Below are 24049 nucleotides of genomic sequence, written 5' to 3' on the forward strand. Positions count from 1 at the left end.
GCCCTCCCTTCACCCTTAGGTCTTGGTGGTTATATTGCTGGGGAGGGTGCAGCACCTTTGTGAAGTCATTATCTTTTTTTTTTTTTTTTTTTTTTTAGCTACCAAAATGTAAATTAACTCCAATGCAAAGGAATTCAAATATCTTTCTGCAGAGCATGAAGACTCTTCCGCTTTTAAAAATACTCCTCACCTTTTTCACATAAATACATTCTGATGCAAATGTGTTTTCATGGGAGCAAAGGCAACTACGGTATCTTTACATTATGTGTGAAGAGTATCAGAAGCAGCAATATGTAAAAAGTTCATTTATTTCCACTTAAAAACAGATTTTGTTTCATGCAACATAAGCCTCTTAGAGGACTTTATGATAAAGATTTTTCTGGTTTTGATCTTGGCACAAAACATTGGTATCTATTTTTCTAAGAAACATGATTTTGAAAAAGCAGATAGTTGTGAGGAGGTTACCTTGCCCAGCTAGTGAATTTTGCTTCATGTACTGGAAATAAAAGGATACAGAGCCTCTTCATAAAATAGCGTTTCCACTGCAGAGAAAAGAAGTTAACCTTGAAACCAAACTAACAGAGATTTCATTACGTTTTATACAGCAGAAATGGTTTGGCTCCAGGTCTATTTAATCACCCTGGTCAGGGTTGGAAGGGACCTCTGGAGAGCATCTAGTCTGACCCTCTGCTAAAGTGGGTTTACCTTTACCTAGAGGATGTTGCACAGAATTGCATCCAGGTGGGTTCCGAATGCGTCCAGAGAAGGAGACTCCATAGCCTCTCTGGGCAGCCCATTACAATACAAAAGCGTTACTTGTGCAGAGTTAATTACAGATTCCAGTTGGAGCATGTCCCCTTCTGCACCGAAAGAAGCAATTCAGCTAGTAGGACTGCTTTGCAACATCACTTTTTTGGCACCTGAATCATAGACTTGGCATACCTGATTAAGATCAATTAAAAAGTCAACATTAAGACTCGGTTACATACAGAAAATGCTTTCCCAATAAAGATACCAGCATTCTACAAAGGATACCCTTTAACACTTCTTATTTTGTAAGCAGCGTCTCCAGCAAGCCAGCTCCCCCTTGAATACTGTTGATTGCCACTCAAAGAGAAATGTTTGTTTCCAAACTCCCCACATTACGGGTCACCTGCCTCAGTATTGAGCCATTCAGGTAACCCAGCTTCAGGAGGAAAAGGAATGATTTTTAACCTGTGCCAGAAGTTTTGTGTTTGAGCAGCTGGGGAAGGCGGCTAAGCATTTTTAGGAACAAAGACCTGGAGAGATGATTGAGGTGTCTGTGCCCAAGCCTTTGCAATTCAATGCACCAACACAGTGCAGCAATATTTCATGAACACCTGACGACCATTATTTTCCACACACCTTATCCTACAAAGCTCTCATCTCAGAGGTAAAGCTCTGCCCTCATGATGGGAACTGTAACATTCAAGAAAAGCCCAGATGCCGCAGCTGTGAGGTGTTGCAAGTGGAGGTGGCACGGTTTTATGTACTTTGTTTCTGCCATGCAGGGACTCTGTTGAAAATTCCCAAATGATCACAGAAGGCAGTTCATATTCCTCTAGGAAAATGGGGATGCTGAACCTGAACCCTGTTTTCATAGCCTGGAGGGAAAAAACCCCAACCCTCCCTCAACTCCCCATTTTGATTGTTTAATTCGATGCTGTGATTAGAATGCATCAGTCCATAAAGTACCTGGTAAAACTGTAATGCCCATGGATCACAAATAAATCCCAGATCACATACAGGTTTTAGGTGTGGTATTTCATAGGAAAGCAGAAACCTTCCCCCTCTCTTTTCTTTTTCAACTCCTAAAATCAAATTGCACACAGTAAGGGCCTGGGAGGGATGATCTTTCCTGGATTGCTGAGGGAATAAGCAGAAACCCCAGAGCATGAGAGAGACACAGGAGTGAATCTAGTACAAATTTATTTTTAATTTTGCTGCTGTTTACAGCAGCCTACTCTTCTTTTAAATACTACTCCCACCTTTTCCTATGCTGAGACGCTACTTAGAAATGAAACTCTTGAGCCCAGAGTTAAAATACAGGCTTTAGGGTATAAGCATGAATATAATGACAAGCATGATTCTGGAAGAATCTATCAGCTTATCCAAATCTGAGAGCAGCAGGGTTTTCTGAAGGGGCAACAAAGATTAATAATAATTGATAAAATACTTCTTTGCTCTGCAAAATCAAACTGTAATTGCTGCAGTGCATCAGAGTTCAGACAGCTAGTAGGCAAATACTCACATCTACTTTGTAACCTAGATGGGAAAGATATGAAATGGCAGTTAAAATACTGTGCCTGTGTCAAGTCATTAGGGAGTCTGACTACGAGCTCTTGTTCTGCAACCAGAACTAGGTTACATACTTATGTTTAGACTTTGGCTTGTTAGAGAACATGCTGTCAAAGGCATCAGGAAAAACTGAACTTGAACAATCTAGACAAAGCTGTGGTTTTGGATTGGGTCTTTTTGTTGTTTTTCTTTTTTCCTTCTTTTTTTTAAGTCAATGTCTGGTCTACTCTTCAGAAATATTGAAGAGCTAACAGCAGGCAGGTTGTTGAAGAGTATCTTCATTGCTTGACTGAGATTACAGTGAGAATCTAAGAATTCTTCCATTTTCTCTTTCATGTAGAAATAAATGACAGAAAACTGCTGACATTTTGAAGTCTCTTTGGAAAGAAAAAACAATTTAGCAACATCATTATTATAGACTGTAACACACCTATGAACAGTATGTAATACAAGCTTTTAAATAATATTTGACTTAATTACCCAGATTACTGTTTCTTCAGTATTTCATGGTTAGCACTGAACACCTGCAATTTACATTCTTAAATGAGTTCCTGTGTAAATAAAGTATGCTCAGAGTTCTTGTATGTGGACAGTACTTACATTTAATTACAGATGATCTGGATATGTTTATAGGTGCAAAATACATTAAAATTGTTTACAGGAAATAAGCTCAACTAGCACTAACTCTGGAATCTAAACGTTCACATCAGCACCAACAGTAGCTCAGCTATTTATTGGAACATGCTTTTTAAAATGCCCTTTGGAACGCATTAGAAAAGAAATTCAAAGAAATGCCAAAAAGAGGAAGCACAGAAGATCAAAACTCCATAGCAGGCCGGATCAATAAAATATTAAACTGCAGTTTTTAAATGTAAGTACTACACCAAGTAGTAGTCTGGTTGGTCTTAAATGGTGTCAAAGCCCTTGTTTTCTAAAGGAGACAACAATAAGCATTTTGCCTATTCAATCCAATCAAGATTTAGGCATCGTGCTATAAAAGCAAACATATCTGACACTTCTTCTATAACTTTAGCAGTTGGCTTTCCTGCTCCATGCCCAGCCTTGGTGTCAACATGGATGAGGAGTGGATTGGTTTGTTTACGGCTTCGGCCCACAACATACTGCAGAGTAGCGATAAACTTCAGTGAATGTAGAGGGACCACACGATCATCGTGGTCTGCTGTGAGAAGCAGCGTAGAGGGATACTGGATGCCATCTTCTTCTGGTAGTTTGACATTGTGAAGTGGAGAGTACCTGAGAAGAGCACACAAATGTTTACATATTTTTTCCTTAATGCCTGGCAAGAAGGTCCTCTCCTACTGAAATGGTCACAGTGGCATTTAATAGCACTCAGAATACTACAGTTCTCAGTTGCCTAAATCAGAATTGCACTACTGGCAACTGATTCGTGGTAGTGGCCACAGATCTCTGGCTCTCAAATATGAAGCGAGTAAATTCCTTTAATTTCAGAGAGGCATATGCATACATCTCACAGAAATGCCAAAAATAACAGGAATAAGCAACAGGGAAGCTGCAGCAAAAGCTATCAGGTCCATAGCAGGATCCATCCTGCTGGGAAACAGGGACATCCAGACTTTTTCCCAGCATACATATGTAGTCCAGGTCTGCAGGTGGATGGCTTCTTCCCATGCAAATTTGGAAACAGTCTCTGATGGTAAGCCACAAGGGCTGCAGAGTTATTAAATTTGCTCCCTCCAATATTCAGGCTGCCTTTGAACACACACGTACTCCGAAGGAACACCATGCAGGAAACTGAAAGGAGAAGTGTAAGCTTTCCCACTTTCAATAGATGACCTTGATTCCTATTTTTTGAGCAATGAATAATCTAACTTTCAAAATTTGTTTTCTTTGCAGGAACATTTACATCTTAGCTACTGTAACATAACATAAAAGGTGTATCTACGTACCTCAACACAAAGTACTCTCTAGCATCAGGAAATACAGAAGGAAATTTTCCTTTATTTTTGAATGAATTTCCTGCTCAGAGGAGTACCCAGCAAGTTAAGTCCAAATTATTTTTAAGAACATGTGACAATATTTAAATGTCTAACCTCACAGATTCCTGGCTTCCTCATTTTAATCTAAGGAACAATGTAAGTGAATTTGCAGATGATTACATTTTTGGGAAGAAGTTAAATGATAGTCACTGCATGCCACTCTATTTGCCGTATGTATTTTTGGGATATCTGTAACGGCAGCATCTAAGCAACATTACATATATATCTTCCTATATCTGATAAGCAATTGCCAGCTGCTGAAAAAGAAGCAAAGAAATATTTTAGGTATTGCCATATAAGATGTTTCTAAAATTATGTGAGTAAGTATGTGTGTAAATAGGTATGGAGTGACTCCTTCCTATGAATGCATTTCTCCTAATCATGGTATGAATTTAAAACTTTGCTTCTACTTTACCTCTTCAGAATATCTGAATTCACAGATGTGCAGGCGAGTTTCAGTGTCCAAAGTCATTAAGATTATTTGGATCATTTTTATAACAGTTAATCTTTTATCTGTTATCTACTGATAAAATATGAATTATGAAATTTAATTGTTTTGTGCACTGTATTTACAATAACATGTTTGCCACTGAAGGACAGCTGGAGGTTCTGAAACAATCTAATTACAATGGGCCCAACTGATCATCTAGTACTGGGACCTGACACTGATGATAATTTTTTTTAAAAATAAATGCTTTAGATCAAGTTGGAGCTCAGTGTACTTGTAGCACAGGTACTTTTTAATATCTAAACACTCTATTAAATTTCAGACCAGCCAAATTAAGTGTGTCTGAAGCATTCTCCTGGAATGTCAATCTTCATTATTAAAGGAATACAAATGCAGTAACAGAAGACAAAGTTCCAGAAAAGTATTTTTAAATGATGGCACTTATTCAAACACACTCATTATTAGCTATATCCAGTGTGCAGAGCATTTCTGTTCATACACAGCTGTCTCTCTTGTCTCTCTCTCTCTTTTTTCAAAATAATCTTTCCAGAACTCTCAGAAAGGAGTTAATAAATAAATTAATATCCTGTTATGGTCTACTACCATTCAATTCCTACAAATAAATCCCATCCACGTTGTATAACATAATTCACAAAGGTGACTGCCTCTCCCTCATCATAAATACACAATTTATGTAGAGGTTCACTTCAGAACATTCTGTTGTGACAGCTTAAAGGAGTCATTATTCAGGAAGAAAACCTTATGAGTTATTAAAGCTGCTAGTAGAACAAGGTCTTTGAAAATACGACTATTTGTCTCAACAGGGCTTTGAAGATAGTCTTTCACACAAAACTGAGTTGTAAGGAAATGCTCAACTCCCCAAATCCAGTGTGGGAAAGGATGGCATAATTCTTAGACTAGATAATTGACCATAACAACCTGAAACTGTTGAGCAGACTACACATTTTAACAACCACAGAAGTATTTAAAGGCACTTACTTGCATAGCCATTCAAACTGCTCTTTACAGTCGGAGCAACCGTAGTCAGTGGTCCAAGCATGGCCAATGGTGTACTTGTGGAACTTGAGCATGTCCATCACTCCCACTTGGGCAATAGCACACCCAAATAGGTCGGGGCGCTGATTAGCACAGGCAGCTTTGACAGGAAAACAGCTCTATTAGTATTCATATCTTAAACAATTAAGCTCAGCAGTGAAAGGTCCAATGCTAGTTCACAAAAGACCAACTTCCAAAAAGCTGTCTTTTATAAACACAAAGTTTCTTTGGAAAAAAAAAAAAAAGAGAAGAAAAAAAAATAACGTTAAACTGTTCAGTTAAACCAATGTGAGAAGAAACATAGATCACCATATAATACTTGGAGCCAAAAACCTTCAGTATAAAACACTGGATATAAACCCAGCTGCACTGGAAGAAGATTGCCAGTGAAAAGAAAGCCAAATAGACTTTTAAGTAAAACTGAAAGCAAATACACAAACGGAAAAATTGTAATTCCCAAAGATGGTATGTTCAAAAGAGCTTAAGAGCTATTTCCCTGTTCCTCACACACCAAACATGCTGTTCTTTGAAAACTGCCTTCCAAACTAGCAAACTGGGTTTCACGGAGAAATGCACTTATAAAATATGTGAGCTTTAGTACTACTGAATTGACATTTCTAAACCATTCACTGTCTAGACTTTTAGAATTAGTATCAACCAGGAAGAGAGCACTAAGGAGCAAAAGCACTCCATTTATTAATGAAAGTTCTCTTCCATAATTACTATGCAAATCCCTATGAAAAGAGTTTTGATAAAAGCAGATTACTACAAAATCAGAGGAATAACCTCATCTTCATAAAGCAAATTACTATTGTATTTTCTTCTTTTATGATTGCCATCTTCCTACCACTGGAAGGGATAATTTCTTTAAGAATAATGCTTGCCTCATATATTTTAAAAATAACTGCAGCAGGCCCATCTAGCTTAGTGTTCAGTTTCTAAGAGTGGCAATTGGCAGGTGCTCTGGGAAAAGGTGTTAAGCAAATACTAGGAGGTACTTCCTGTACATTATCAGCTTTTGAACTAGCTGTTTAGGTTTTCCCCGAGCTGGAGTTATCTCCAACCATCTTGTTAAAAAGAGCCATCAAAACACATATCCTCTGTAAGAACATCTACTTCCTTTCTTAATATGTATTCACCTAGTGTTCATCATATCCTGTAGCAAGAAATTCTTCAATTACAATTTCTGTTGCTTGATTTAAATCTATTACCTGCTGATTTTACTAATTCCCCTGCTTTTTTTTTTTAATTTTAAGAAATATGAGCACGGAGATTTTTACATAACTATTACAATGGATCCTATAATACCTTTCTGAATTCAGAGCTAATCACTATGCATTCACACATAGGTAAACTCTTTCCCAAATTCTTGTATCTCCTTATTTTTGTCCACTGTGAAAATGGATCGTTTATTCCCATTCTCCGCCTCCTGCTAACCAGGACATTGCTATGACATAAACTTGCTTCCAGTTCAGCAAAAACTTTTTCGCATGGCCTTATGCAAGAGACTTTGTCAAAAGCTTTTGAAAATCCAAGAATAACTCCTTACCTAGACCACTGTTACAAGCACCGTACGCTGCCTGACTCCTTCAAATAGCTCTAATAGATTTTCAAGATCTAACTTCAGCCTGCAAAATTTTTCCTTGTATGTAAGCTATTATTTTGCCTACTAGAGAAATCAGATGTACTCATCTGCAATTTGTGGATCACCATGAACCATTCAAAAATTGGCATTACATTTGCCCCCTTCTGTTCCTCAGCTATTCAGGCTTAGTAGCCTGCAGTTTCATACTGGAGTCCACTTAGGATCTTGCATGTACACCATCTGGTCCTGGCAACACACTACTTTTTATTTGATCGATTTATTCCCAAAACCTTTTCTGCTGATGCTTCAGCTTGAGTCAGGTCCTCAGAGTATTCCCCATGAAGAGAGAACTCCCCACGCTCCTCAGGAGGGAACATCAATACAAATAGACCATTTATATTGTTCTGCTCTGCCATTACCTTTCTTCAGTGCTCCTTTTACACCTCACTAACCTCTAAGTCCCACAGACCCTCTGGCCAGCTTCCTGCTTCTGATGTACACAGAAAACTTGCATTGCTAATCTTTATACTGGAAGCAATTTGTCACCAGTATCCTGTGGTTGGTCAGTCCCCATCAAGAAATTATGCTCCACCCTCTTTTCTCCATTTGAATGCCATTTCTATATTCTGAAGGATGCGATTTTACTTCTAGTCATCTCTGATAGGTGACTACGCTAACCCTTCCTGGGTCCTTTCTAAGCCACTTTCATAAGGTATATGTAGTGCCTTCAATAGCTGCCATGTCAAAGCTCATTATCTTTTAACTAAAGCTTTCAATCAGAACCCTCCCCTTCGTGTTATTTGCTTTTATGAACATAAATTATATTCCGGTAGGAAAAAAAGCTAAACCAGCTATCATAACATTTAATTTTAGTACTCTATTGCAGAGTGTCTCTTGAAACACTGTGTGCTGCTCAGGGTTTTATGAAAAATTGCTGCTCCTAGTTCCCTAAATAGTTATTTCAGTAAGAAATGACTTATGGAGACACTTACCCATTCCCACTGCACCCCTTTAATTAGCCATAATACTTAATTATACGCATTAATAAACTAACCTGGAACAACAATTTATTCATTAATTTTACGCCTCTGCACATAGTTGAGCTTTAAAATTCAGTACAGAAGCAAGATTTCAAAACCTCAGAACTGTTGGGGTAAGCAAACACGAGAGGTCAAACACTGCGTTTCATGAAGGAGGTTTTCAGCTCCCAGCTGTGCTGCTCTGCTCAGCTTGGGGATCACACTGCAGGACAAGGAAGTCTTGTGTTGCAGTTGAATGAGGCAAGAGCTCAGGGCTCTGCACTCCTCAGAGACACCTCCTGTTAGTCTGACTAAAAGGAAACAGTATTTTGCAAGTGTGACAATACTCTGTGTTGTCAGTTTTTTCTTCAATAAATGAGAAGTGAGAAAATCTGGCAGTGGGTCCTCCTTGCACCTAAAGTGTAAGTTATGCTCTCTAGTGTCGCATGAACAACTGTTGCAAAATTTAGTTCTGCTTTGATGCAAAGGCACTTACAAGAATTTCCTAAATTCACCTAATTCTACCCAGTCAAGAAAAATCCCTATCTGGCTCACCAAGAGTATGGAAATCCAGCTGGATTGTAATTCATCTGCAAGTGCAAAGGAAGCTTTCTAACAACAGATTTTCCAGAGCAGGGAGGTCTATATTCCCAAAACTTGCCTCCTACTGGAGTGATGTACAGTCTGCAGATGTCATTTTCTTTCCCTTACCTAAACAAAGAGCGCGGCTGACTTATTCAGCCATAAACACAGGTTATTATGTTGGGTAGGATGAATCTCATCCTGACTGAAACTGAAGTCCATGTAACCATAAAATAGTATTTTCAGAAGCTATATAACATGTTGAAAGTTTAACTGCATTTCCAAATACGTATTTATGCTCACATAAAATTTACTTGTGCAATGCTTGCACTCCCAACAGTGTGCAAACCCTTTAATCCTTTACCATATTCATCCATTTCTATTGATGCTCTTATTTACAATGCACAAATAACTCCTGTCACCTGTAACAGAGAAGCATATAAGCAGAAAGCAAAATCACAACCTTACATGTATTTGTTATTTCTCTTTAAAACTAAGAATGTATGAATAGCCAAGATCTGTATAACCTCAAATCCTTTTTCCTATGCTGGCTGCTAGTTCACTGGAAAATAAAATAAAACCAATAGAACCAGTATTCAGCAGCAGACAAATAGGGAGGAGTATAAAAAGAAGAACAAGCAAAGAGTGGTGGGCCTAATAAATCTGCTCATTTTCTATAAATCAGTGATTTATGAACTTGAAATACTTATTTTTTCTTCTCACATGACTAGCTCAATTGGATCATACTGTCGCATGCCTTTCATGCTGTTTAAAAAAAATACAAACAAACCCCAGTATTATTCATTTCTGTTTGCTTCTCCTTTCAAAATTAAACAAAATCACTTTTTCTTCTACTGCTTTCAGATACATGGATTCAATCAGAAATAAATTTTGGAGCTTTTTAAATACTCCTTAGACTATGAGACAATTTTGTGACAAATTTTCCTGTTTAAGAGGAGGCTGTTAATTTCCTTGAATTTAAGAACACACACAACAGTGAATCGTACATATGTGTGAACAAGATGCATTTGTAACAAAGGGCTACATTTACACAGTCTCTCAAAAGATCATGACTTTTTCAAGTAGCTGTACTTGTATTTTATGTTTCTCACCGAAGACATTGATGATGTTATTTGTGGTCATGTTTTAACTAAATATTTAACTTAACAGTGAAAGTAGAGTCCCTGAAAATTACATGTCCCTGAACAGAGGCTTTAAACTCAGAACTGTCAAGTTTTCATTTGCTCTCCAAGAACAACAATGCATGACTACAGAAAGAGTGAACGAGAAAGTCTGATGAAGGACTGCACGACATGGGATTCTAGCTTACACTTTAGACCACATCAAGTTTCCTGATAATTTCTGTTTCTTCAGTAATTATTTTGTAATGGTTAGCCCTAAAGAAAAATAAAAAACCCAATATTTTTTTAAAGCATTCTTACTGTGTGTTTCTACTACAGGGTTAGCTCTACCACATAAGACAGTAATTGTAATTATGGCTTTTAACAGTCAGCTTTTGCTAGAGCCTGCAGAATCCCAATGTCCTATGCAAACAGCATACAAAATAGCATTGTATATATTTTAACATCTGGTATATATTAATGCATTGACATGCTGGCAGCTTTTGAAAAGAGTCTCAGAAATTTTTGTCTGGTTAGTTTGATAAACTCAGAACCAAACCCAGGAAATATATGAGCAGTTCTTACCAACTAAGAGGCCCCCATTTGAGCCTCCATTAATAGTCAGCTTCTTTGGAGATGTGTAGCCTTCCTTGATGAGGTATTTGGCAGCACACTGAAAGTCATCAAAGCAGTTTTGTTTGTTGGCCAAGATACCACCTAGCACACAAATAAAAAAAAAATCAATTGATGTCATAAAATCCATTTGATACCATCTCTTCAGAAAAACATGTCTGCAAAAATACCTGGGAACAATTCCAGTTTCATGAACATTTTAATAATTGATGCAGCCAGAAAGACAGCAAAAATGAAAGATTCTTTCAACACAGAGATGGTGTAAGATGGTTCTGTCAATAACTAATGCTTTCAGAAACTCTGAATAATACATACCTATACCGTGGAGTGAGTGCCAGGTAATGTTTCTAACCAGTAAAATTAAAGCTAAAAGCTTTGCATTGCAAAATACATACAAAATGACCACATACAATCCACTTGAGGTTTGATCTAATGGGACTTTATCAGCATTAAACTCAGTGACAGTTTCTTAAGGCAATAAAGCTTCAGCTTATAAAATAAGCTATATAAAATAAGTACTTCTAATTTCCTGGACACAGAATATGTGGCTGGTAATTTACTTTTTTTTTCTATTATTCGTTTTCAAATCAGATGATATATACCTACAGACAACAAGGGACTTCAGAGTTGCATCTTGGTTTGAAATTTTATTAATTAACTATCAGTATGGAAATGCTTAATATTCTGCCATCCTGCTGAACAAAATTCCAAATGTGATCAGATATATGAGGACTAAATCATGACTGAAAATGTAGGTTCAGATGACATCGTTGGTAAGACTTCCAGTTCTCAAAACAAAAAATGTGCAGGGTGGGATAGGGAAGGAAAAGAATAGTTTTCCCTACAATCTCTCAACTATTTGAGCAGAAGATTATCAGCCTAGGGAATTTACAGCTGACCAAATCTCATAATCATCCCATTTTAGATGCTTGTTTGGCAAGAGACTAAAACTGGCTTCTCCTTGAAGGTTATTCTACCTTTAGACCTGGTATGCTCTTTCTCAGGCAATTAAATGCTAGTAAGAAATAGGAAGTAGGAAGAAAATCCTCATATTCCTGTAGCGAAGTCTGTGGCCCAGCCAGGTAAGGGGCTCAGTGCATGCGGAAGTGGAACTGCAGTTCCTTCTACTTTGTTTAAAAGCTGGGTGTTTATTGTAAGTGAATTGCCGTTTCCACTATTGTCCAGGAACCCCCAGGACAATTAATTCTACCCTAAAGTAAGTGAGATGAGCTATAACCTGGAGGTGTCTCTTTATCTTCATTGTCCATCCAGTGATCCTAGACACCCAGTTTACACTGGATGATTAATTTCTATGTTGCAATAGTTTGGTAAGATAATTCTGACATTTAGTCATACAGATCTTGTAGAACTGGGACCAGTACATTTTTTATTTTTTTATTTTTTAACAAATACACACCATTCTCATATTAACAAGACCATTGAAGAGAGACATACTGGGACAATGAAAAAGCTTTCAAATGTGTGGTAATAAAGGAGAAATAAATCTTACTCTTTGCTTAACATTCTGGTCTGAGGTAAGGTCAAAATCCTATCTATACCACGAAAACTAAGTAAACAGACTTCTGTAATTGCTTCTGGAATTAACAAAGAACAGATACATATATTATTATTATACTGCAACAAAAGACCTGGGTCAAAATTAAGCAGGAAATAGGTGGACCACAGAAGCATTATTATATTAAGACAAATTTTATTAAAAACTACTACAAACCAATAAGCAAATTAAACTTAACGTAAGTATACTTCATCTGTAGCAATAATAGCCTGTCTCTGCAAGCATATATTCTATTTATAAAACTATTATAAATTTAACTCAATTGTGAGGAAATGACCCAGACAAAAAGTTACTGCAGATTAAACAGTAAAACCAAAATGTAACGATCTGGGAATACCGTTTTGTTTGTAGTAAGTTATTATGGATTACTCCCATGGCAAACTGCTGCACCACAAACACCACTGTTTTGGTGCATTTGCCTTGCTGACACCATCTCCAGCAACTTATCCACCATATTCTTGGGATATGAATATGATGTCACCATTAAATAATGATGGGTATGTTACAGAGATAAGTAGGACTTTTTCCAGCTTTTTCCTCTGGTGAAGGGATGCAGAAAATTGTCAACAATAAGGCAAGTGGACAAAGACAATCAAAGGATTAAGACAAATATTGGATGGGAAAAACATTGAGAGAAACATATCAAAGGTATTAAGAAAAGGGGAAAAGAGACTGACAGGGTTTTGTAGTGAATGACTTGGTTTCCCTGCAGCACAAAACTCAGCTTAAAAAAACCGGTCAAATGCCAGCATACAAGAAGCTGGACCCCCTAAGAGAGTGTGGACCAGATGATGTTATGCCATCAACAAACAGCACTTGTGGAGCAGATTGTTTTCATATGAACTTCAATCACAGAATCACAGAACCATTTAGGCTGGAACAGACCTTTAAGATCATCAAGTCCAACCATTAACATAGTACTGTCAAGTCCACCACTAAACCATGTCCCTAAGCACCACATCTGCCTCCAGGGATGGTGACTCAACTACCTCCCTTGAACAGCCTGTTCCAATGCTTGACAACCCTTTTGGTGAAGAAATTTTTCCAATCGCATTCACTAAAAATAAAAAAGGGTTTATTCATAAATTGTGCAAAAACAATCTGGAAAAGTTACATTCTGAACACAAAAGTACACACCTTCTCTAAGGTTCTGCAAATGTTTTGAGGTTTTTTGTGTGACACCAAGAGTGTCTACATAGTGCTGTTGTCTTGGGGATCTAGAATTGTGGGGCCATGTGCACCTGTCAATACTGAAAAAGGTATGTAAAAGCAAGCAAGGTCTCCTGCAATACAGACAAACATTTTTTGGAAGATCAGTTCGAGATTAATAGCTGCATTTTCAAATCTGAAGTCTCCGGAACTTGACCTTGCTTTAAAAGCCCATAATAATTCTCTTGGAAAATACTGTGTTTGTGCAAAACTATTTTTATAGGTTGCAAAACCTGAAACAATCTAATGAAAACCATCAGAAAACACTGGACAATGTACAGATCCAATATATGAGTAAGAAAAAAATTACTTTTCTACAGAATAAGTAAAATGCAAAAGAAGAAGTGAGTAGGGAAGAGGGAGTGAAAATAAAATGTAATTTTCATTGCTAAACTTGCAGTTTTGTTCCTCCACTTGGACTGATTTACCTTTGTGCCAGGTCTCTCCATATTCACCACCGCCCCTTATGTTTGCCACTGCTAGAACACCTCCTAGGTGTCGCACAAAAATAAGTCTTGACACACTGAAAAAGCAAACAGAGGATTATTTTTCGTTTCCAGTTTTTGTATCCCTACCACTTTTACAAAAATACTTTTGAGGGAAAGATCTCTCCCAAAATCAATGATAAAATTGTGAATGAAGCCCCCCTTGACAGCCAACCTGAGTAGCCAGGCTTTTTTCAATGATTATCCATGGAAATGAAAACCTCTGCAGGCTTGGCAGAGGAAGGAACTAGTGCTGGTCCATTCTTCTTCCTCCTTTAGTTCTGCACTTCAGAGGAGAGTGGCCAGTGGTTCTGCCTAACAGAAGACCCCCCAAGATATGTCACCATTATTTTTTATTATATTCAAAGCCTTTGGTGTAGGGACTTCAAGCTATGCAGTACCACTGGACTCCCATAGCTTTCTGAACTGTTCCTCTTCCATTGGTCCTCCCCTTTTTCAGATAGGAAAGGAAGGCTTAGCCCAAATGAAGAAAGCAAAAAATTAAGACTTAAGATCAGTGCTTGATCGTTGTTTATGAACAGGTATTTTCAACTTCTGCTTAATGTACTTATTTTTGGACCTTTATAAAACTGTGTTTGCAAAGAAAACTTCTGCTTCTACCATTGTTTTTTGCCAGGCAGGGCCTGCAGTCAAGTTCTGGTCAATCCCCTTCTTATTTTTCCACCTGCATTGCCAAATAAAAAACAAATAGTAAAAACCAAAATTAATAGTTCTGCTTTCCCTAGTATCTCTAGAACCTGGGTGAAAGCTAAAGTACTGTAATTTTTTTTAAAATGCCAAACTGCAGAAGCATCAAAGCTATTGCTATATTTTTAAAAGGAACAGAAGTAATTTGAATCATATTTAACAATTAAGAGAAACGGATCTCTGATCTGTTGATGCAGTAGCTTAACATAGTAGATGCTGCAGACGGCAAATCACATGTATGGCAGAGACCAGTAAAACATTAAAATTTAATCTCAACAAGACTTTTTTTTCCCCTCCAGCAGGTTTAAATTTCTTATTTACTTGAAATCTTTGCTCATGCAAGAAACCAATGCCTGCAGAACTTAATCCTATCCAACCACAAGAGCAAGGATTGGGCCTTTTCACCTTTAAGTCCCTCTACTGCTTATCAGAAATGTCTTGAAAGACAGTAGCCCTACAGTGTGTCTCACATGGACGTCGTATCAAAACAAGTAAATTCTTCATACCTCCCAAAGCAATTATCTATGTACTAGCACTTTTCTTGAGAGTATATACCAAGGATTAGGGAAACAAAAAGAAAAGCAGAAGGATAACTGATAAGAGATTCCTGTATTTTCATAATCCATCAAAGGAAAAACTTTCCACCTAGGCTGGTTATCTGTGGCCATCAGATGGTTCAGGAAGCATGAATTATCTCTGCCTCTGTAAAATCAATTCTGAAGTCCATCACTGTGAATTGTATTTTCCTTAGATTGCAGCAACATGTTCATCAGATGCAAGGTGGATATTCTATAAGCACACTGTGCAAAGGTCAAAGAGCATTATTCTGTCAAACTCCAGGATGCCTAATTTCAACAGGCTGCTACACAGCTAATGTGGAGTAGCCTGACAGTAGGTTGCCTTACGAGATTATGGCTTCTTCATTTTTGGTATGTTAGAGCCACAAAGCCTCCCAGAATATTCTGCACTTTTCACTGTCTCTGTCCCCAACAAAATCAATAGAAACTTTCTGGTCCAAACTTATTTGATCTAGTAATCAAAGGTAGCAAATATAACAATTGCAAGTAAGGTAAGAGCTTGCTACCCAAATATATTGGCTCAGAGTATTTAAAAAAATAAAAAATTCCAGAGCAGAGTCCATCCTCTTTCATCTGCTCAAAGGAACTGTGCCCATCTGAAGGATCAGCATATTTAACGAGCAAAGAACGTGGGATCAACACAAGCCAAAGTACTGAGTGCAATCCTGTCCTGTCCATGGACTCCTCGAGCAGAGATGGTACCTTGATGATAATTTTTGGAGGGGTCTAAGTGACTTAGGATCTCAGAGGATATGCAGTACTCATTACAGGAAGCTAGTCCCCCATTTCCACAAGCAAATAATTTTTGTCATACAGACTAAATGGATAAAATCCAGAGTCTGATAACAATCATTATATTGACCAAATTAGAAGTAAGGTTTAGTGCATCTGTGCTCACTCTCAACAATAATACTGGGATTTAGGCACTTCTGAAAACATTAGTGTTTTCCATCCATAAGTGTGGGTTAGAGGAGTGGACAGTGAGGTGGATTGATGACTGAATGGCAGAGCTCAGAGAGGGTTCTGATCAGCAGCACAGCCTGGCTGGAGGCCTGTAGCCAGCGGTGTGCCCCAGGGTCAGTACTGGGTCCAGTCCTGCTCAACTGACTCATCAGTGACCTGGATGAAGGGACAGAGTGTGCCCTCAGCAAGGTCACTGGTGATACAGAACTAGAAGTGGCTGACACCCCAGAAGGCAGCACTGCCATCCAGCCAGACCTGGACAGGCTGGAGAGCTGGGCAGAGAGGAACCCAATGAAGTTCAACCAAGGCATGTGTAGGGTCCTGCACCTGGGGAGGAATAACCCCACACACCAGTACAGGCTGGGGCTGACCTGCTGGAAGGCAGCTCTGTGGAGAAGGACCTGGGAGTTCTGGTGGACAGCAAGCTGCCCGTGAGCCAGCACTGTGTCCTGGTGGCCGAGAAGGCCAATGGGATCCTGGGGGGCATTAGGAGAAGCATGGTCAGCAGGTTGAGGGAGGTGATCCTGCCCCTCTGGCTCTGCCCTGGTGAGGCTGCATCTGCAGTGCTGTGTCCAGTTCTAGGCTCCCCAGTTCAAGAGAGTCAGGGAACTACTGGAGAGGGTCCATTGGAGAGCTACGAAGGTGATGAGCAGACAGGAACATTTCCTTGATGAGGAAAGGCTGCGAGAGCTGGGGCTGTTTAACCTGGAGCAGAGAAGACTGGGAGAGGATCTTATCAGTGTCTACAAATTTCTTAAAGGCGAGCGTCAAAAAGGACAGGGCCAGGCTCTTTTCCGTGGTGCCCAGTGACAGGACAAGGGGCAACAGGCACAAACTGCAGCACAGGAAGATCCATTTGAATATGAGGAAAAACATCTTTGCTTTGAGAGTGACAGAACCCTATAACCGGCTGCCCAGAGAAGCTGTGGAGTCTCCTGCTCTGGAGACATTCAAAACCGGCCTGGATGTGATCCTGTGCAACCTGCTCTGGGAGAACCTGCTTTAGCAGGGGGCTGGACCAGATGCTCTCCAGAGGTCCCCTTCCAGCCCTGACCATTCTGTGATTACCCCATATACTCCAACATATACATCTAGTAATGTCACTGCCAATGACTATTAATTAATACCTACCCTGGTATGGTCAGTAGTAAAGTGAGACAGGACCTTAACTTGACGAATAGTTTGAGGTAGGTTTGCCTACATCTTGCAACAAGATTTCTCAAAGTGACTTATAATTTCAAGGAACCAGTTTTTTTAAGTATCTAATCAGGACTTTTAAAAAAGTGAAAATTCCAAGTGATGAGGCAGAACAAAACTCAAGTGTCATACACAACACTGCTACTGCCTCCTGTGTTCTTCCAGGTGGGTTCTTGCTTCCAGATTTGATTCCAAGTCAGCTTGGTGTCTGAGTCACAGCAAATTGCCCAGTCGCCGTGAATGCCTATGAAATGCCTCATTCTGCAGAGGGAAGTCTGGCTCTCAGCTCTTTCCAACAGTCTCTATAGCCTTTTGCTCATTACCCCTGTTTTTCCTTCTCTCCTGGGAGCAGCATAAATAAAAAGAGTAAAGGAAAGGGCAACAGGGTCAGGAAGCAGCCAGTGGAGGAAGCAGAAGATTGTTTCTTCCCCGGAGAGCTCCTTCTAGACCCTGTCACTCTTAAGGAGCATAACAAAAAATAAGAAAACAGGTACTGTTTTTTACAGTATAGAAAAAACATAAGGAGCTGTGCTTCAGGGAGCAAGAATGCATTCCCAGAATTACTGATCTGCTGTCAGGTATTACAGTTGACAGAGAAATGTGGGATAGTGCACTGGTTATGGGGAAAAAATCCTGAGTCACTGCACTTGGTTCCTTTCTTGGCTTTTATGCAGCAGGAGGGAGTGGTAGCAAATAGTAATCTTAACTGAAAAGAGTAATTTTGCACCCTGCCAGCAGCTGCTATGTTGCCTGCCCTTTCTCTGGGCTTACAGTCTCTCCCTGCACCACCTCTTTACTTGAAGGCTTGGTACAACCTGGCCCTGTAGCACCGAAACGCAATTTCACAGTCCGCTTCGCAATCAGCTGTATTCCAAGATGCATTAGGAATTGCTTCTCCTGTACCCACACGGGCACACACAGAACAGTGAAGGGAAACAGGTTGGTTCCTGCAGGGTAATTAGCTGAATCTGAGACATTAGTAGCAGGTTTGTGATGGCATTTCCCCAGCAGCTCTGCCAAGCCACTGGTGTCAGTTCCATCAGCTTTCACTTGTACTCACTATGCAGGCTGTACAATTAACGACTGCTCTAGCAGGCACCATACTCGAAATGCTACCAAATGTAGCTCTTCAGTCCAGAGGAGCATATAAAAGATGCATGCTTGGATTAAAAAATAAACTGCTACTGTAACTGACTTAATGACTCTGGACTATCATTCTCATCATTATTTCAGAATCGTCTAACCTGTTGGTTTGTTTCTATTGCTTTCAGTGAAGAAGGTTTTATTTTCATTTTTTTGTGTTGGAGAAAAAATGAAAAGCAATACCAGTTTCTGAATTAAGCAGAAATACGCTCCCCAAGTCAGAGTGCTGGCTCATGTTAATTGGTGTTAAATACCAGTAAAAAACATTGTACTGGCTTGAAGAAATACAGGACAGAAACAAACCACTGTTTGAGAAGATGAGTGCTTTGTGAAAAGTTACAAGAGCCTCAAGTTCAAATACAATATCAGGAATATTTATTCAGGAACTTGTTTGTTTGATTGATTTTTTTAAAGGCTACTGCTTAGTTGCACTTCCATAGCTAAGCCTCAGCTCAGGATCAGGTGAATGATGCCTCAGCCTTGACCATCCTGTGGCTGCTTTCTAGCACTTGTGCCTGTGGGTCATCTACAAAAAAACCAAAAAACCAAAAAAACCCCAAAAAAACAAACAAAAAAAAGACTGGAACTGGCTGGAACAGCACGTGGACCTGGGAACTCCTTGGGGAATACTGCAGTATGTACTAACAGGGATGTGGTCAAACATTACTTGAATCTGCCAGGTAAAGGGGGAACTGGACATCCTGCCTTCCTGGCATAAGTTCTCTGGAACGATTTTCTTTCTCTGATCTTGCCTGCCTACTTTTGGAACACAATTCCTCACAGAGTACTCAATTCTCAGGTTATTAACCATAATGATGTATTTAAAGGCTTTGGATTCTCTTATTTTTCCTTTAGAGAGAGAAAGGCTGAGAAGGGACATGTTGATATTACAAGGAGAGAATGATAAGGGAGATGTGGTCAATTGTGTTTTATTTACATTGTCAGTGGGATAATGTATTTTGATCTGAAAGTGACTGATAGTTCTCTGTACATTTAGTTTTAAGGGATTGTTACAGATTCATATTCTTATTTTATGAACTGTATAATAAAGGTTTCATAGGGTTCAGGAAGACATACGTCACTGTTCCCATCTCCCATCTTCCTCTCTTCTGAGTCTCTCTTCTGAGCTGCACCCTCTTGCTGCTCTTTGCTAGACTTCCATGAGAGTTAATTTTAACTTGCCAAAATGGCAGAAAACCACCCACTCAGTTTTGATGGGACAGTTTTCTGCCATTCTTGCGAAGCAGATCAGCTTAGCAAAGGATCCAGTAAGCACCAGGGCCAATGGATGGGAGGTGGAAGGAGGCACTGTGAAATACCTTCTCCTTCTGCCAGCAGCCAGCTTGTGTCAGCTCTGCAGTACGTGAAATTTTACCTTAAATCAAGATACATAATATTTACTTTAAAAAAGAAACATGGTAAGTTCTATCACAGTTTTCAGCATCTACAATAAACTGTAATAAATCAGTGCTTGAACCTAATCTAAAAAGGAATTTTAAAATGATTCTGGTTATATAATTGTGTCTCTCTAAAACCACAGAAAATTAAAAACATAGCTTTACAAGGCAGATAAAAAGCTTTCAAATAATCACAGAACACAAGAAAGGAAGTCCACTGTTAGACAAGGTATTCACTAGAAAGGACAAGAAACTGTAAATGCTATTGAGGAATACAATCACGGTGACCTGGAAAAGCACGCACTACAAAGGATTGCTTTAAATGTGCCGATTCTAAAGCAAGACTGGTAGCACCTAAACTTAATAGGACTGTTTCATAATAGATTTTTTTTTGTGTTGGTGAGCTGCAGTTCTGCTATCTGAAAAACTGCCCTCCATCCAGTCCTCTGCACTTTGGTTTTCCCCTGACTGCCTAGAAGCATTTCTTAAGTATTACAGACAGTCACTGCCTCTTGGTAAGTCTATTCAAACTCCCTTGCTGAACAAATAAGCTTTTGCTTTAAAGCGATCATCTACTCAATAAAGCTTATGGCTTTTGAGGGCTACAAAACCTATTTTGCACACAGCATTTTTGCTTTACAATTAGTTGCTTTGCATATGCAGAGCCCGTATCTTATGCATCTCAAGACAGAATATCCTCTTTCCTGATAAAATGGGAACACAGTAGGATTTTGCTTCTGATGTAATCTCAAAAGTATAATATGAAAATACAGCCAAATTTAAATTACTTACATTCATTTAAACAAATATGTGATTTTTCTATAATATTTAGACATAGGTAACTGTGTAACTTGGAAAAAAGAAAACTTCGTATGTTACTAGTTCAGTAAAAGGCTCAATGACTTGCTTAACGTACATCTATATGCTTTTCTGTTGAGCTCAGTGACAGAGCAGGAATAGGTTAAGGTATAGGGCAGGTTGCCTGCTGTAAACCTCAGAAGAGCACAGCACTTCTCTGCTCTGTGACACTGGGCAAAACCCTTGAATTCAGAATCAGACAAATGATGCCTGGACACTGGTGTGCAGTCCTTAAGGCCCTCATCTTGCTTCTCAGGGCCCTGAAATGCATTACTCTGTCAGATCCATAGTCTACCCCGGCCTCAGCCTGTGACAGTTGTTAATACCAGACACTTCAAAAAAAGGTATAAATTACCCCACATACCTGTAGCTTGGTGTAATTGATATGTTGAAGCCTCCATATCCATACAAGAAGGCAGGGTGAGAACCATCCAGTTTAATTCCTTTCTTGTGAATAATAAACATTGGGATCTTAGTACCATCTTTGCTAGGGTAGAAAACCTAAGACAAGAGAAAAAGAAATATGAAATGCTGTTATTGTTGTAACTTTGCACAACTGCTGTTAACAAAAATCAGAGGTGATCACTTCCATGGTGGTCAACAGGTAAAACTTTCCAAGCAATCTGCACCAGTTGCCTAGGTCAGGCTCAGCAATGGCCATTACCCGCTTGGTTGTTTAATAGCTCTGGAAAATGTATCAAAATGAGACAATACAGAGGGTATGACAGTATCATTTTTACATATCTTATCCATCAATTCTACATACAAGGGGGTTTGAGAAAATTCTACAAAAACAATACAATTCTCTGCATGGGAAGACTAGCATTGTGAAAACACAAGACCTGCATGGTCCATCATACGTGAAAGCAGCAAAGACTGAGCTGGCAAGGAGAACAAACAAAACTAAAACCAGATTTCCAATCATCTAAAATGATAATTTCTAAAAATTTATCCTTTTTTAAAAATTCAGAATTTCAGACACTAGAGAACAGTGGACAGGGAAGAAACAAACTCATGGCAGGGTGGTAATTTAGTGTGACCCCACTAAACACTGCATTGGTTTGGGTAACAGAGAAAACTCTGAAGATCTGGTCTTTACTGCTGAAATCACAGAGAACTCCTTTACATCAGTTGGTGCAGCAGTCCTTGCTTGCAAAAACACAATCACAAGCAATAGGCCAAAGACATTTTAAAACTCACAGTATTTTGGTTTTAGTATTAATACATTGGCGTTAACAACATTACTCAATGGAGTCGCTCCACATACCAGATTCAAGCCAAAAGACTAAACTCTGAAGAGCTGAAGACACTGTTTCTTACTAAGACTTGTGAAAACAGCAAAAAGCTGACTGCTCAACACCTGCATATGCAGCATGAATTCACCAAAAGCAAGTCTGTATCCAGCAAAAGTGGACTAAGCATTGGGCAGTCTTTCCAGGTTGTCTCAGTGACCTCTTCATCTCATCAGGGTGGTAACGTAAGTCATAACAGAAACTTTTGTGGCACTTGGTGGGTTTTTCGGCATTACCTAGCAGCTAGAAGCAGAAGCACTAACCCTGCAGAACCCCCAAATCCATCCAGCAGGAGCACTAACCCTGCAGAGCCCCCAAATCTATCCAGCAAGAAAACTGAACTGCCTGCTGCCTCTCAGGAAATCAGCTCCCAAAACACCGAGTATCCATGCAGCACATACTTTCATATCTCTTTCTATTACTGCCACAGCACTGTGTGAATGTAAAAGCTAAATTCCACGTACACAAACATAGACTGCAATTGCTTAACACAGTTCCCATATCTTTTTGTTCTTATGCATGTATCTGCCTGCGAACTCTAATTTAGGATTGAGCATGTCTGACTTCGCCAGTCAAGCAAAACACATGGTTTTGAACGTAGTTTACTACTTGTCCTAAAGTTCTGGTTGACTACTTTTCATTGCTTTGGTTTTAGCATCATTATTTGCAGCTTCTAGTCTAATTAGAACAAAGCAGCAGTACATTAAGAATGACATTCTTATAATTTTGTTGCATGTTTACAACCTCTGTGCTTTTAAGGGAAACAGACCTAACATACTTTATAAAGCACACGATCAACAGGATCTATTTTTATAACACATGAACATCAACAGTAATTTGAACCTGTGCAACACGTTTATTCTGAGCATTGCCTGTAATGCAAAACATGTAAATCCACATAGCACGTTGAAAACAAAACAATCACATTTAATTTCAGTTTAATCATTGCTAAGGAAATGTAAGCCATTTCAACTGAAACCACATCTACCTCTGAAGGCTTCACCAAAACCTCTAGACATTTTCTAGATAAAATTCAGCATTTCACAGTTTGCAGCAGATGGAAAAATCCAGAACAAAAGCCTGAAGGCATTTTTACACAGATGAAATCAGTTTCCAACTACTGCCGCAACTGTACCTTTACTGACAAGTGCTCATCAGAACTCACAACAGTAGAATACAAAGGATTTTCATTTTAAGTGTTTAGCTAAACACTATAAACAAATAAAATATCTGATGGACAGAAAACCTGCTGAGGCTGGCAATGAGGAGCTCCAGAGAGACTCCCCTCTAAAATGCCATACATCAACTCCAGTTGTTGCTGGCAATTCACACGAAGTGAGCACCTGGCCCTCTTGTGTTTCCAGCAACTTACTGCTGTTGGCCAGTCCTTTCCCAATGATTAAAGGATGCCACTAATTTTACTGCTTCTTTAACAAAGGGGGTATTTTTTTAAACCTCTGAAAACTGACTTCAGTAGGGCTTTTATCATCATCAGTAACATACCATTAAATGAAAACTCAACAAAAAAGATGCACGTCAAGGTGACATTTGCAATTTAAGAGTTTTCGCTCTTATCTTTGTTAAAATAATGATTACCTCTCCCTCTGAGAGGAACAAATGGGAGTGGGGTGGAAATCAATTCAGTGAGACACCAAGATATGTGAAGCCATTTAAGCTTCTCCAAATAGACTATTTTCAACAACTGATTCAATCTCACCTTTAAATTAGGTGTTATCTCTGAAGCAAGTCAAATGGTTTATTCATGTCACCAATAAAGGGACAGTGCCTCTATCTCAAAGATTAAGGTAAACTGGAAAGGGCAAGCCCTAAAAAAAAAGGATTTCTCAAGATGGTATTTCATG

The 24049-nt window shown here is 39.0% G+C and overlaps 1 protein-coding gene across 1 annotated transcript in view; it reads right to left on the bottom strand.

The window, feature by feature from the left end:
* Positions 1 to 290: 290 nt before the first annotated feature.
* The window catches only part of PREP (prolyl endopeptidase), a 113435-nt gene continuing 89676 nt past the window's right edge, over positions 291 to 24049 (bottom strand). Inside the window, exons 11-15 of the mRNA XM_055810174.1 lie at positions 21260 to 21396; positions 13995 to 14089; positions 10734 to 10865; positions 5785 to 5941; positions 291 to 3573 (exon numbers count right to left, since the gene is read on the bottom strand). Of these exons, the coding sequence (XP_055666149.1) occupies positions 3279 to 3573; positions 5785 to 5941; positions 10734 to 10865; positions 13995 to 14089; positions 21260 to 21396 (816 nt within the window). The 3' untranslated portion in view covers positions 291 to 3278. The remainder of the gene's footprint in view (positions 3574 to 5784; positions 5942 to 10733; positions 10866 to 13994; positions 14090 to 21259; positions 21397 to 24049) is intronic.

Source organism: Falco peregrinus, chromosome 7, assembly GCF_023634155.1.
Source record: "Falco peregrinus isolate bFalPer1 chromosome 7, bFalPer1.pri, whole genome shotgun sequence".
Taxonomy (NCBI): domain Eukaryota; kingdom Metazoa; phylum Chordata; class Aves; order Falconiformes; family Falconidae; genus Falco; species Falco peregrinus.